At 44.8% G+C, this 13,222-nt stretch overlaps 1 protein-coding gene across 6 annotated transcripts in view; it reads right to left on the bottom strand.

Moving 5' to 3' along the window:
• LNX1 (ligand of numb-protein X 1) overlaps nucleotides 1–13,222 on the bottom strand; it is a 219,056-nt gene that overhangs the window by 33,954 nt on the left and 171,880 nt on the right. For all 6 annotated transcript variants that reach the window (XM_068542948.1, XM_068542943.1, XM_068542945.1 and 3 more), the window contains 4 exons: nucleotides 12,750–12,988; nucleotides 12,095–12,247; nucleotides 5,848–6,050; nucleotides 2,797–3,168 (listed from right to left, as the gene is read on the bottom strand). In XM_068542948.1, coding sequence (XP_068399049.1) covers nucleotides 2,797–3,168; nucleotides 5,848–6,050; nucleotides 12,095–12,247; nucleotides 12,750–12,988 — 967 coding nt within the window. The remainder of the gene's footprint in view (nucleotides 1–2,796; nucleotides 3,169–5,847; nucleotides 6,051–12,094; nucleotides 12,248–12,749; nucleotides 12,989–13,222) is intronic.

The following is a 13,222-nucleotide window of genomic DNA, read 5'->3' as shown; positions in this document are numbered from 1 at the left end:
ATTAATACTTCAGTCACTAAGTGGAAGCTGACATGATGTGCCGGATAACTGCAAACGCATCTTAAGGCAAGGCCTCTGTTCTTGCCCCTCTCCTATCAGCTCTCCACTGTCTCTAGAGAGATCTTGCTAGAAAATCATGTCACTTCCTTTCTTAAACCCTTCCAATGACACCTCATGGCCTTGGGGGTAAGGTCTGAGCTCCTTATCATGGCCTGTAAAACTCTACATGATCTGGCCCTTGCCTACCACTCCTGCCTTATCTATTGCTGCTTTTAAAATGTACACCACTCTCCAGGTGTTAACCATTTCCCTAACTGGCTTTTGGGGAAACATTCTTCTGTGTTGTGTCTCCTTAGAATGACCCTCCCTGCCTCATGCACCTAGAGAACCTCTGCTGATCCATCAAAACCCCAGTTCAAGATTTTCCTCCTCTGTGAAGAATTTCTAGACCCCATCTCAGTAAAAAAAAAAAAAAATCTCTCCTTTGTCTACACCAGCACTATACTTAATTTCCCCATTACACACTGTCACACCACATAGCAGTCATTTAGAAAAAGTCCACCTCCTCTACTAGACTGTGGACTCCTTTGGGAGACCAGCCTAAGAGGTCATCATCTCCCTGTTCTCTGCACCTAATCTAGGGCTAGGCAAGCAGCAAAAACTTAATACATTTTGGCTAAATGAAGTGGATTAAAGGGTTAGAATACAAGAGCCCAGAACAAAGCCTGTCTCTCTAGGAATAAAGCTGGAAGCTTAGAGAACATTAGAAAAACTCATGATGAAAAACAAACAACCCAATCAAAAAATGGGCATAAGATCTAAATAGACATTTCTCCAAAGAAGACATACAGATGGCCAACAGGAACATGAAAACATGTTCAACCTCACTAATTATTAGAGAAATGCAAATCAAAACTACAATGAGGTATCACCTCACATCAGTCAGAATGGCCATCATCAAATAATCATCATCAAATAATAAATGCTGGAGAGGGTGTGGAGAAAAGGGAACCCTCCTATATATACTGCTGGTGGAAATGAAAGTTGGTAAAGCCACTATGGAGAAGAGTATGGAGGTTTCTTAAACTAAACACAGAGTTACCATATGATCCTACAATTCCACTCCTGGGCATATATCTGGAGAGAACTATAATTCAAAAAGATACATGCACCCCAATATTCATTGCAGCACTGTTTACAATAGCCAAGACACAGAAGCAACCTAAATATCCACCGACACAGGAATGGATAAAGAAGAGGTGGTACATATATACGATGGAATATTACTCAGCCATAAAAAAAATGAAGAAAATGCCATTTGCAGCAATGTGGATGGATCTAGAGATTATCATACTAAGTGCAGTAAGTCAGACGGAGAAATACAAATATCATGATATCGCTTATATGTGAAATCTAAAAAAAAAGATACAAATAAACTTATTTACAAAACAGAAATAGATTCACAGACATAGAAAAGAAACTTATGGTTACCAAAGGGGAAGGTGGGGGAGGGATAAACTAGGAGTTTGGGATTAACATATACATACTACTATATATAAAATACATAACCAACAAGGACCTACTGTATAGCACAGGGAACTACACTCAATATTTTGTAATAACCTATAAGGAAAAAGAATCTGAAAAAGGATCAATTATACATATATATGTAAAACTGAATCACTGGACTTCCCTGGTGGCCCAGTGGTTAAGAATCCGCCTGCCAATGCAGGGGACACGGGTTCGAGCCCTGGGCTGGGGAGATCCCACATGCCGCGGAGCAGCTAAGCCCGTGCGCCACAACTACTGAGCCCGTGTGCTGCAACTACTGAAGCCTATGCATCTAGAGCCCGTGCTCCGCAACAAGAGAAGCCACCGCAATGAGAAGCCCGCGCACCACAACAAAGAGTAGCCTCCGCTCGCCCCAACTAGAGAAAGCCCGCACGCAGCAATGAAGACCCAAAGCAGCCAAAAAAAAATAAATAAATAAATATTAAAAAAAAAACAAAACAAAACTGAATCACTTTGTTGTGTACCTGAAACCAACACAACATTGTAAATCAACTATAGTTCAATGAAAAAAAAAACCCAAAAACCAACGACAACAAAAAGAAAAACTCATGGTGACCCAGCCAAAGTCAACAGGATGCATGCCGGGGCTTGGTAACATCACGCCTGTCAGGAGAGTGAATTAGTTTGAACTAATGTCAGGCTATCGTGAGCTCTATTTGCCTGAGTAATGATAATTTGTATGCCTCTCTTATAGGGGGACTTCCTTAGGTTCATACTTGAGTTCCCTTGGGCTTTCAAAGGGGGCTGGACTTAGCCATGGAGACAGGGCTCGGCCTTAGCCAGTCCTACAGTGGTTTCTCTTCCACAGGATCCCTGGAGGGCACATGGCACAGCTTCTTACAGGAGTTGGTACAACCGGATGTCTTGGAAGTGTCCAGAACACATCTGAGTGAGCCCTGGGTCTATGACTATCATACTAGGTACAGGGATGACACAACCCCGCTGACCTTGAGCGATCTTAACCTGGTGAGGTTGCAACACCTCGCCCAACGTGTTTACCTGCAGTCAGACTGGCTGGCTGGCAACACCAACGGAATGGCCATGACCCCAAGACACACCATTTGCTGGAGTAATATTCCTCCCTGGCCCTCCACCCTCAGCTCCTCGAAAGGGAGGCACGGTATGTCACACGGGGTAGTAACAGGGTAGGTGGGTCAGGGTGATGAGTGTTCCTGATCACGTTGGCAATTTCTGACTGGGATCTTGTAATGACCCGTGACCCACCTGAATCAGATGAGCTGCACTTTCCGGGCTGCCGTACCGAAGGTCATGTCCATTGATGGCCAACACACGATCGTTCTCCTCCAGCTGACCGTGTCGGTCCGCCACGCCACCATCCAGAACGTTGGAAATAAACACACCAGGCTCATCCACCTTGCGCACCAGTTTTATTCCAAGCTGCTCCTCCGGGCTGCTTTTGTTGAGGATCACGTGGAAATGGTCATCCCGGGGTTCGTAGGTGTCCAGGGGCTGCGCATCAGTCCTGCTCCGGACTTTCTGCTCCCGCAGCACCGTCAGCCACAGCACCTGGCAGGGCTGCCGCAGGAGGTGCAGGGCATAGTTGTGCCGTACGTTGCCGATATCCATCCCGTTGACCTAGGGCAAGGGGACCTCAGAATCTGCAGTGACCGAGCCGTCTGCCCCACCAGCCACAAGCCTGCCCAAAAGGCCCAGCCCACAGGCTCACTGGGGCCCTTCCTGAAGGACCACTCTGCTCTGTCACCTTCTTCTCTGTCCAAATACCCCCATCTTCCAACAGGACTTGTAACCCGGTTTCCTTGAGTATTACCTGCACACCTTTTCAACTCTCTCAGCAGACACCATCTTTCTTCAGTCTTGTCCTTACACAGGCCCTTGAATTTATTTATATAATCCTAACCCTCCTTTCTGTTGCTTGCTAAACTTATTTTTCAGCTGAAGGGGGGAGGAAAAGGAAGAAAAAGTGGGAAAAGGCAAAAGAAGAAAAGAAAATTTCTGATTAATGATTACATTAAACTGCTGTTTAAATCAAACTGAGTTGGCATTTTCTTTCCAAACATCTCCAGATGAATTTTTCTCCCTGGATCACCTGTACTGGAACTTCCAGGACCCACTACCGTGTGTGTGTGTGTGTGTGTGTGTGTATGTGTGTGTGTGTGTGTGAGAGAGAGAGAGAGAGAGAGACAGAGAGAGAGAGAGAGAGAAAGAGAGGGAGGGAGGGAGAGAATGTGTGTGTACATGAAAATATTTGTGTGTTGGCAAGTGTGTGAATGTGTGTGTTTGTGTGTGTCTGTGTGTGTGTGTGTCAAGTCTCCAGGTGGTCACCTACAAGGTCTTTTGCCCATGTTCTCAGCCAAAGAGAGAAAAAAAATCTCTACAGTTTCAAACAAACTGATGTGAATGGAAGCTTCTAGGCTCTTTTATTGAAAGGCGGGATCACGTTATTAGGCTGCTTAAATGTCCTCCAGCTTGGCCCACTCATTTGTGCCTCACTAATGATCTTCAGGGCTGATGTTGCATGGGGCTTTCTGGTTTTAATTACTCTAGGCAGGCCCAGCCTGGAGGCTTCAGCTCCCAGTGGTGGTCACTGCCTGGGAAGAAAATAATTTCACAGCAGCACTACACTCTGTGCTTAAGGAAGGAGGCCTCACAGAAGAGAAACAACCTTCTTGAATTTCTATGGTTTGGTAAGATTTCCTGTACTTGCAGCCAACTGTTAGAAGAATCTTGGAATGAGATTTCACGGGCCTGCCTGCACCGTGCAATCGCTCGGCCTCTGTTGCATCTCCAGGGATGGATGGAGGCTCCCTCGTGCTCGGACAAGGCTCATCACCTCTGTCCAAGCACAGGTGAGCTCAAAGACCTGGCTCTGCTCTGACACCTTATCCCGTGTCTGGTTTTCCCCATCACACCCAGGCCAAAAGAAAGTCAGGGTCGCCTGCTAAATACTCCTGGCAGCTCTTTTGCTTGCAAGTGCTAGTTGAAGGCCACAAGAATCGAAAAGGTTTTCCTTATGCAACCCTCCCAGGCAGCATAGTTTCCACAGAACTGGGAGAAAGCCATGCAGAGTGTCGCTGGTTGCACAGCTGACTGTCCCTTGAGGTTGACGGGCCCTGCCTCATACTCCACCTCGGAGGCCAGTGAGAATATCAGTGTTTCTACAATAACTGCTTTAAGTTCCTTCTCCTCTTATCCCAAACAATAAGAGTTTCTGTGCCAGAGAAACAGCTCATGATGTATTAGGAGCTGGCCCCTCAGCAACCTAGAATGGATGGGATGAAACTGTCATCTGAGTATCAGACTGGAAATATATGACCAAGGCAGGGATTTTTTCTTATCACTTTTGGCACATGTTGGACTTCTGTCTGATAAACAACTCTTCCTTTATCCTTTCTCTTCTTCTGAAACTTCCTCCCTAGTACCCTTCCCCTCGGTCAACCCTCAGAGGACAGTAATGCCCAACGTGTTCTCTTCCACCACCTGTCTCCCCTGGAATGTCTGTGGGTTGGCAGGATAGCTTAGGGATTTGTGTGTGTGTGTGTGTGTGTGTGTGTGTGTGTGTGTGTGTGTGTGTGTGTGTGTGTGTGTGTGTGTGTGTGTGTGTGTGTGTGTAGGGCCATTAAGCTATAGGAAATTTACTTTAGAGGGGTGTGTGAATGTAAGTGATTAGATAAAATATAAAATGTTCCATTAATCTGCTCTAAAAAAAATTTAAGAAGATATAGGCTGCAGTTTTATATTGTTTTATGTTATTGCTACTTAAAGTGGGAGGAAAGGGTGAGAGAGGAAGAGAGAGGAGGGAGGAAGAGAAGGAAGAGAGAAGAACGCAGAGGTAGAGAAAAGGGAGGGGGAAGACAGCAGAAGAGGAAGGAGGGGAACACAGAGACAAAATGATACAGAGACAGTATTTATACAGAGAGAGAGAGAGAGAGAGAGAGATCAAAAGAACAAGAAAGGGAATTCCCTGGTGGTCCGGTGGTTAGGACTCCGCACTTCCACTGCAGGGGGCACCTGGTCAGGGAACTAAGATCCCACATGCTGTGTGGCATGGCCAAAAAAAAAAAGAACAAGAAAGACAGAAGGGTTAGGGACCTATCTCAGATTACAAATCTTGTATGAAGAGTCATATCAACATAAGAACTATGGAAAGTGACGGCTCCACATTTATGCTGGTGCTTTACCCATGCGTCCGTCCATCCATCCATCCATCCATCCATCCACCCACCCACCCAATGATTTGCTCTGAAGTGACTTTTGCTAAGCCCCTCTTCATGGCTCCACAGCCGTGATCTCTACCTTTAGGATGATGTCTCCTGGCAGTAGCCGGCCGTCTCTGGCAATCACCCCATCACGATAAATGTGCTGGATAATGATATGGACCAGCGGGGTTTCATTGCCTCCCACAAGCCTAATGGAGAGGCTTTCATTGGGATCCGTTCGATTGATCTTGACTCTGGTAATTTCACCATATGGAATCAGGTGATACAACCTTGGAAAGACTAAAATGGACAGAGACAGTATTTAAGACACCCCACCAATGGACATTTCCAACCACTCCTTTTCTTGCCAAACTTTGGTTCCAGCCAAACTAAACTATTCATTGTTCCTTGTACATGTTTTCCATCTTCCTGCCTCTGTGCCAGCATTAAGTTTCTCTGCCTGGAATGTTTTCCATTCTAGGCTTAAACCCAATTTTTCCTTCAAGGCCTGCATGAAATGATCCCCTCTAATTAAACTCTACCCTGATCCCTTTTCCCCTGCTCTCTCTAAACTTCCCATTTCCCATAAAGCTTTATTTCTCATGGCACCGAGCCTTCTATTATTATTATTATTATTATTCATGCCCATTTCTTATACCCACCATTGGACTCTAAGATCCTTGAGGACATAATTTCTGGCTGTTTTGTAGTTCTGTGCACAGACCTCTGTACACAGGAGACTTCAGCCTATGTTTGTTGAATGAAGAGGAATGAACGAACAGTCATTATGGAATGGACTGCAGTTTGATCACTTACTAATCAAGGGGCAAAACAGAACAAGCCTGTTCTGCTCTTTTTGATCATTTTGAAGATTTCCTCCTGGGAGGCCCTGCTTTTCAGGCTTAGTGAATCAGTCCTCTCTACCCGACCCTGTTGTCAGTAAAGGGAAGTCAAATGGCCTAATTCATGATCAAGGAAAGAGGCCCAGGCCTAGCTGGTGGCGTCAAGAGGTTCGTCCCTGATCTGCTTGTATGGCTGGATTCAGAGCCAAAAGGAGATTCAGAGACCCAGGCTGGGGTTTCCAAACTTTACCTTTTCATTGAGGACTCTTTCCCCTTGAAATCTTTCACTGGTCCCCCTGCCCCCGCCCTGCTGGGCCCACACACAGAAGAGCTTCTCAGGCTGTGTAGTTTGACAGTGACAGTCAGACCTTTGTTTCACAAGGGAGGATGCATGAGCTCGGAGAGGAGAAGTGACACGACTGGCTGGAGGTGGCAGTTAGGTGGTGGTTCTCAGAGCCAGGTCAGAACCCGGGGCTCCTGATGACGCTCTCTCCTGTCACCTTCCTCAGAGTCCCCTGAAGCCAGGGGTCCACAGCCGGCAACGGGTCCACAGGGGACTTGGTCTACAGACCCATAGCCAGCAGCAACGACTGGCGCTGTTCTCCGCCTCGGTTGGAATAGAAGCCTACGGGGGGGTGGGGGGGACACCAGGAAATGCCGGCCCCGAAGCACCTAGTCTGACGGGAGCTGCAGCTCCTCCCCAGTTGCTTAAGGCTCGAGTTAGGATGCTGAGAGCGCTGATGCTTTTGTCTCCTGTAGCTGCTGACAGCTGCCTCTGCCCTATGATTCGCCCTTAATTATGTCATCGGGAAAGATCAAAACTGCAGGCCTGGTTCTACATAAAACACTCTTTCTATTTTCAAAACCCATGACCTTAATGCATTTTCCCTAATGAACTACGAGTTCATGAATGAGTACTCAACTCTCTAGGAACAATACAGAAAGAATTAAAATTATTTCTAAGTATTGCAGAACATGATAAACAAAGCAATTTAGCGGCCAGAGGAAGCTGGAGACGTTGTAAATGTGGGTCTTTACCCCCCACTGGGAGTTAATTTAATGTAAGCAATTGGGCTTTGCTGTGAGGCTGTGGGCAGCAGCCTTCATCTGTCAGCTCCTGGTGCTGGGTGATCGAGTTCAATTAATGTTTAAACTATCTTGATTACCTTAAGTAGGCTCTATCCACAAGTATTTGTTGGAACAGGTCTGGTGACAAGGAAATGGAAGTTCTTTAAAAAAAAATCATTTTGAGCAAAGAAAGATTTGGAAATTATCATCAAAGCTGCTGGTTTTCTCTCTCTCCTCCCCCTCCCTTTCTACTCTTTTTCCCGGCAGATTTACAAAAACCATGCTCCAAAAAAAAAACCAAAAAAAAAAACCATGCTCCCAAATCTAACCAATCAAGGATGTTTGATAGTCTGAAAGGACATACCCAGTCACACTTGGAAATGTTAATTAGAGCTACAATAATGAGACCCTAGTGACCTTCGAGAGTTAATTTTTAAACTGCCAAACTAGTGCTGGTCTGAAAAGAAACAGTTGTTCAATATTGTGTCCTTACTTAAGGACTAAGGGATATAGTATCACTTACCAAGTGTTTATTATATGCTGGCCATTGAGCTAAGCAATTTGCATGATATTTTGTTGTTTGTTTAGTCCTCACAGCAACCCTTTGAAATAGATTATTATCATCCCTGTTTTTTTTGGATGATGAAATACTAAAGCTTAGAGAAGTCAAGTAACCTGGCCAGGTCACGCAGCTGATAAGTAGTGAAGCCAGTCTCTTTACTGATATGAAAAGGATGGATAAACCATGGGCGTTCACCATACTAACCGCGGGTGACTTACTGAAGCAATGAGGTCCTAATGCCATTTTTAAAAGCTTTGTTGCCTCACAAACCCTGTACCAGCCTCACTGAGTCTTAGTACCTCACCCCATTGTGGAGTAATAGCTTCCTGGAGCACCTGAGGAAATCCATTCTCTCCTACTTGAAGCCCCTGCACACATAACACAGCTGCCATCTTCATCTTCCCGAAACACAGCTTCCATCCTGCTATAACTCTACGCAAAAGCTTTCAGGTGTGTTCACTGCCCCAAGTCAAGACTCCTAAATGGCATCCAGGACCCTTCGAATCCAGCCTTAACCTCATCTCCCACTACTTTCCAACACACAGTCAAGATCCCCATGCCCATCCAGGTCATAACCACTCCTTAAACACGGATTACACTGTCCCACTGGGAAGTGGTGCTCCTCTCCCGACAGCTGCCATTTTCGTTTATTTATATCTCACTCTTTTTTTTTTTTAAATCTATTATTTATTTATTATTTATTTTTAGCTGTGTTGGGTCTTCGTTTCTGTGCGAGGGCTTTCTCTAGTTGCGGCAAGTGGGGGGCCACTCCTCATCGTGGTGTGCGGGCCTCTCACTATCGCGGCCTCTCGTTGCGGAGCACAGGCTCCAGACGCGCAGGCTCAGTAATTGTGGCTCACGGGCCCAGTTGCTCCGCGGCATGTGGGATCTTCCCAGACCAGGGCTCGAACCCGTGTCCCCTGCACAGGCAGGCAGATTCTCAACCACTGTGCCAACAGGGAAGCCCTATATCTCACTCTTTATGGTATTTTATTTTTTCAGTCTGGAATGAACTTCTTGGAGCCAGGAGCTGGATTTTATAATCTTTATATAAAATACAGAGCTTAACTATATAAACAACTCATACAACTCAATATCAAAAAAACAAACAACCTGATTAAAAAAATGGGCAGAAGTCACAAAAAGGCATTTTTCCAAAGAAGATGTACAGATATGGCCAACAGGCACATGAAAAGATGCTCAACATCGCTAATCACCTCACACCTGTCAGAATGGCCATCATCAAAAAGTCTTCAAATAACAAATGATGGCGAGGATGTGGAGAAAAGGGAACCCTAGTACACCGTTGGTAGGAATGTAAATTGATACAGCCACTATAGAAAACAGTATGGAGGTTTTTCAAATAACTAAAAATAGAACTACCATATCATCCAGTAATTCCATTCCTGGGTATATATCCAAAGGAAACAAAAGCATTAATCTGAAAAGATACATGCACCTCAGTGTTCATAGCCGCATTATTTACCAAGATAGGTTGCTTCCGTAGCTTGGCTAAGTGTCCATCAACAGATGAATAGATAAAGAAGATGTGGTATGTATACAATGGAATACTACTCAGCCATAAAAAAGAATGAAATTCTGCTGTTTGCAACAATGTAGATGGACCTGGAGGGTATTATGTTAAGTGAAATAAGTCAGACAGAAAAAGACAAATATTGTATGTTATCACTTACATGTGGAATCTAGAAAATAAAAACAAATAAACAAAACAGAAACAGATTCACAGATATAGAGATCAAACTAGTGGTTACCAGTGGGGAGAGGGAAGAGGAGAGGAGCAAAATGGGGTAGGAGATTAAGAGGTACAAACAACTATGTATAAAATAAATAAGCTACAAAGATATATTGCACAGCACAGGGGATATAGTCAATATTTTATAATAACTATAAATGAAGTATAATCTATAAAAATATTGAATCACTATATGGTACATCTGAAACTAACATAATATTGTATATCAACTATACTTCAGTAAAAAAAAAAAGTACAGAGCCTAGGCCAATGTCTTAAACATAGTAATCTCTTACTTTAAAAGTTTCTGCAATAAACATGCAAATCAATCTTATTCAGGTAGGAGAAAACTTTACATGGAATGGAATTAAGGAGCCTTTAATAAGGGAGGAAGACTGGCAGAAAGGAAGTTATAATCCTTTTATTCATTGCAGAAACATTCAGCAAAAACTATTATGTGCCAGATATGGTGCTTGGCCTTGAGAACACAAAGACTTAGATAAAGAGCCCCTGCCCCCATTGGTACAGTTATGATGAAAGGTGACATTGCTATAACAGAGATACAGGTGCTTTGAGAACACAAAGGAGAGAGGACTGAGGGAGTCAAGGAGGGCTCCCAGGAGGAGGCAAAGCCTATGCTGAGCCTGGAAAGAGGAATTAGGATGCCAGCTGAAGGGGTGTGAGAGTACAGGACAGACAACAACATGGAAGTGAGAGAGACACAGTATTTACAGGACGGCAATAAGTTCAGAGTAGTCAGAGCATTTAGCGTGTGTACAGGGTGAGAGGGATAAGCAGGGGCCTTATACGACTGCTCGCAAGTTCTCTGAGAACATGATAAAGACGGTGGTTTCGGATTTACCTCCCAACCTCGAAGGAGTGGAGGGTGCTTAATCCAGTGGGTAAACGAGTGGGGCTCTGTAGCCAGAGGACCCAAGTTAAAATCCCAGGTCTGCCATTTTCCAGCTGGGTGACTTTGGACTAGTTACCCAATCTCTCGGAGTCTAAGTTTCTTCTGTAAAATGAGAATCACGATCACTATCCTTAGCACTGTGACCTTTAAATGACTTAGAGCACTACCTGGCACCCAGGAAAGCTCAAAAAAAATTTTAAGCTACTATTATTACTGCTGTAAAGGTCTAATATTAGATGAAAAGAAAGGACAGGACAGTATTTTCTCAGCTCCATTTATATTGGGGAAAACACATAGGATCTAAGATCCAGAAACTTCCTTTGCATAGATTCTAGAACCACATTAACCTGGATTCCAAGTTTAGAAGGGCAATTTGGGGCAAGCTAAGTAACCTCCTGGTGTCTCAGTTTCCTCATCTGTAAAACACGGATAATAATAGTAGCTGCTTCAAAGAGTTGTTGAGGATCAGATGAGTTAATGCATGGAAAACACTCAGAACCACACGTCACACAAAGTGGTAATAAGAATAAATACCTACATAGCATTTACTATGTGCCAGGCACCGTTCTAAATGTTCTTCACTTAACTGTATTATTCTTGGGACTTCCGTGGTGGCACAGTGGTTAAGAATCTGCCTGCCAGTGCAGGGGACACAGGTTCAATCCCTGGTCTGGGAAGATCCCACATGCCGTGGAGCAACTAAGCCTGTGAACCACAACTACTGAGCCTGTGCTCTAGAGCCCACGAGCCACAACTACTGAGCCTGCACGCCACAACTACTGAAGCCCGTGCACCTAGAGCCTGTGTACCACAATGATGAGTAGCCCTTGCTCGCCACAACTAGAGAAATCCCACGCGTAGCAACGAAGATGCAACGCGGACATAAATAAATAAATAAATAAATAAATAAATAAATAGAGGCATAATTCTGTTTAAAAAAAAACAAACTATATTATTCTTTATTTGCACTAAGCTAGCACCTGAAGGTAAGGGTTCCAAAACCTTTTCCCTCAATCTATGTAAAAAGAGAACAATAATTTCTGCCTTTGGTTGCTTATGGAAGAAGTAGGCTAATCAAGGTAAGAAATATTTATGCCCTTGGGAAGAGAGGTGTCATAGAAAGCGGCGGGGGGGGGGGGTGGTCTGGTTGTCATCACGCCTGGAGTCGTCATTCTGGAAGCCCAGGCTTACTGGGAGGCCACTTACCGTCAGGGGCAGTGGTGTTTTCAGAATTCTCTCTGCCCTGCTCAGCTTGGTTGACAACTGTACTTCCACTCTTTGTCCTTCGAAGAACACTCAAGGCTCGGTTTATTTTTTTAAAAGATCTGCTTCTGATGGTGGATCGCTCAAAGGGCCATGCTGAGGACAAGAGAGAAGGGAGGGAGAGTAGCTACACATTCATAGAAGTCCTCTTTTACGGACACGGCTGGTAAGACACGCACAACACAATGTGAACGGTGATTACTTCTAGGTGGTGGGATGATAGAATTTGCTTATCTGTATATTCTCAGTTTTCTACAATGCAATATGGATGGTTTATTTAAAATCTGCTTGGTTTTTTTCCTGGGCTGGATGGAATATAACAGCACTTTTCTCGAGCCACCTGGATGGGAAGGTAGGGACACCGAGGGAGTGATGAATCACTAGGTCTAACTTCAACCCCTTTCACCAGGTCAGATTACACACATTTCTAATGATCTCAGGTCCTCGTGGTTTCATTTCACTCTGGAGAACTGGATGTTGGGTTGCTGCCAAAACTACCAGAATGTTTTTCTCTTGAAAAAATGTTTCTATAACTTTCCACAGAGGGCAATCCAAAGGCCAAGGAGCCCATTCCCGGACAACCACCCCTTTGACTCACCCCTTGTTCGGTTGCTCCGGCCAGAGTCGAGGGGGCTGTTTGGCTGACCGTCCTCTGCTGTGGACACGTAGGCAGGGTTGTCTAGGCCAGGCTCGTCTGTCATTAAGGAGACGGCGGCAGCTGCAGAAACCTCTGGGGAGAGTGCTGTTGCTGTGAGGCTGGCACAGCCGTCTGGACAGCCATCATGAGAGTGCCTCTTCCTGTCTTTGGTGAGGCCATAGTGGGAGGCACCTTTGCAGCTGCAACAAAACCAGCAGGAGGTCAGAGACGGCTTTGCGCATTGTTCAACCAGGCCTCTTCGAGTACACGCGCTTGCTACCCTTGGAAATTGACTTGCTCACCCCTGGTTCCTCTTCCTTTTCACATGGACGTAAGTCAATATACACTTGCCAACCAAATGAATGAATGACTTGAAAGAACAATTTTTAAAAGATGTCTACAGCATTCTGTTAAAGCACTCTCTACACTGGCCC

Source organism: Eschrichtius robustus, chromosome 4, assembly GCF_028021215.1.
Source record: "Eschrichtius robustus isolate mEscRob2 chromosome 4, mEscRob2.pri, whole genome shotgun sequence".
NCBI classification, from domain to species: Eukaryota; Metazoa; Chordata; class Mammalia; order Artiodactyla; family Eschrichtiidae; genus Eschrichtius; species Eschrichtius robustus.
Note: the sequence above shows the minus strand (reverse complement) of the source record. Positions and strands in the feature narration are given on the sequence as shown.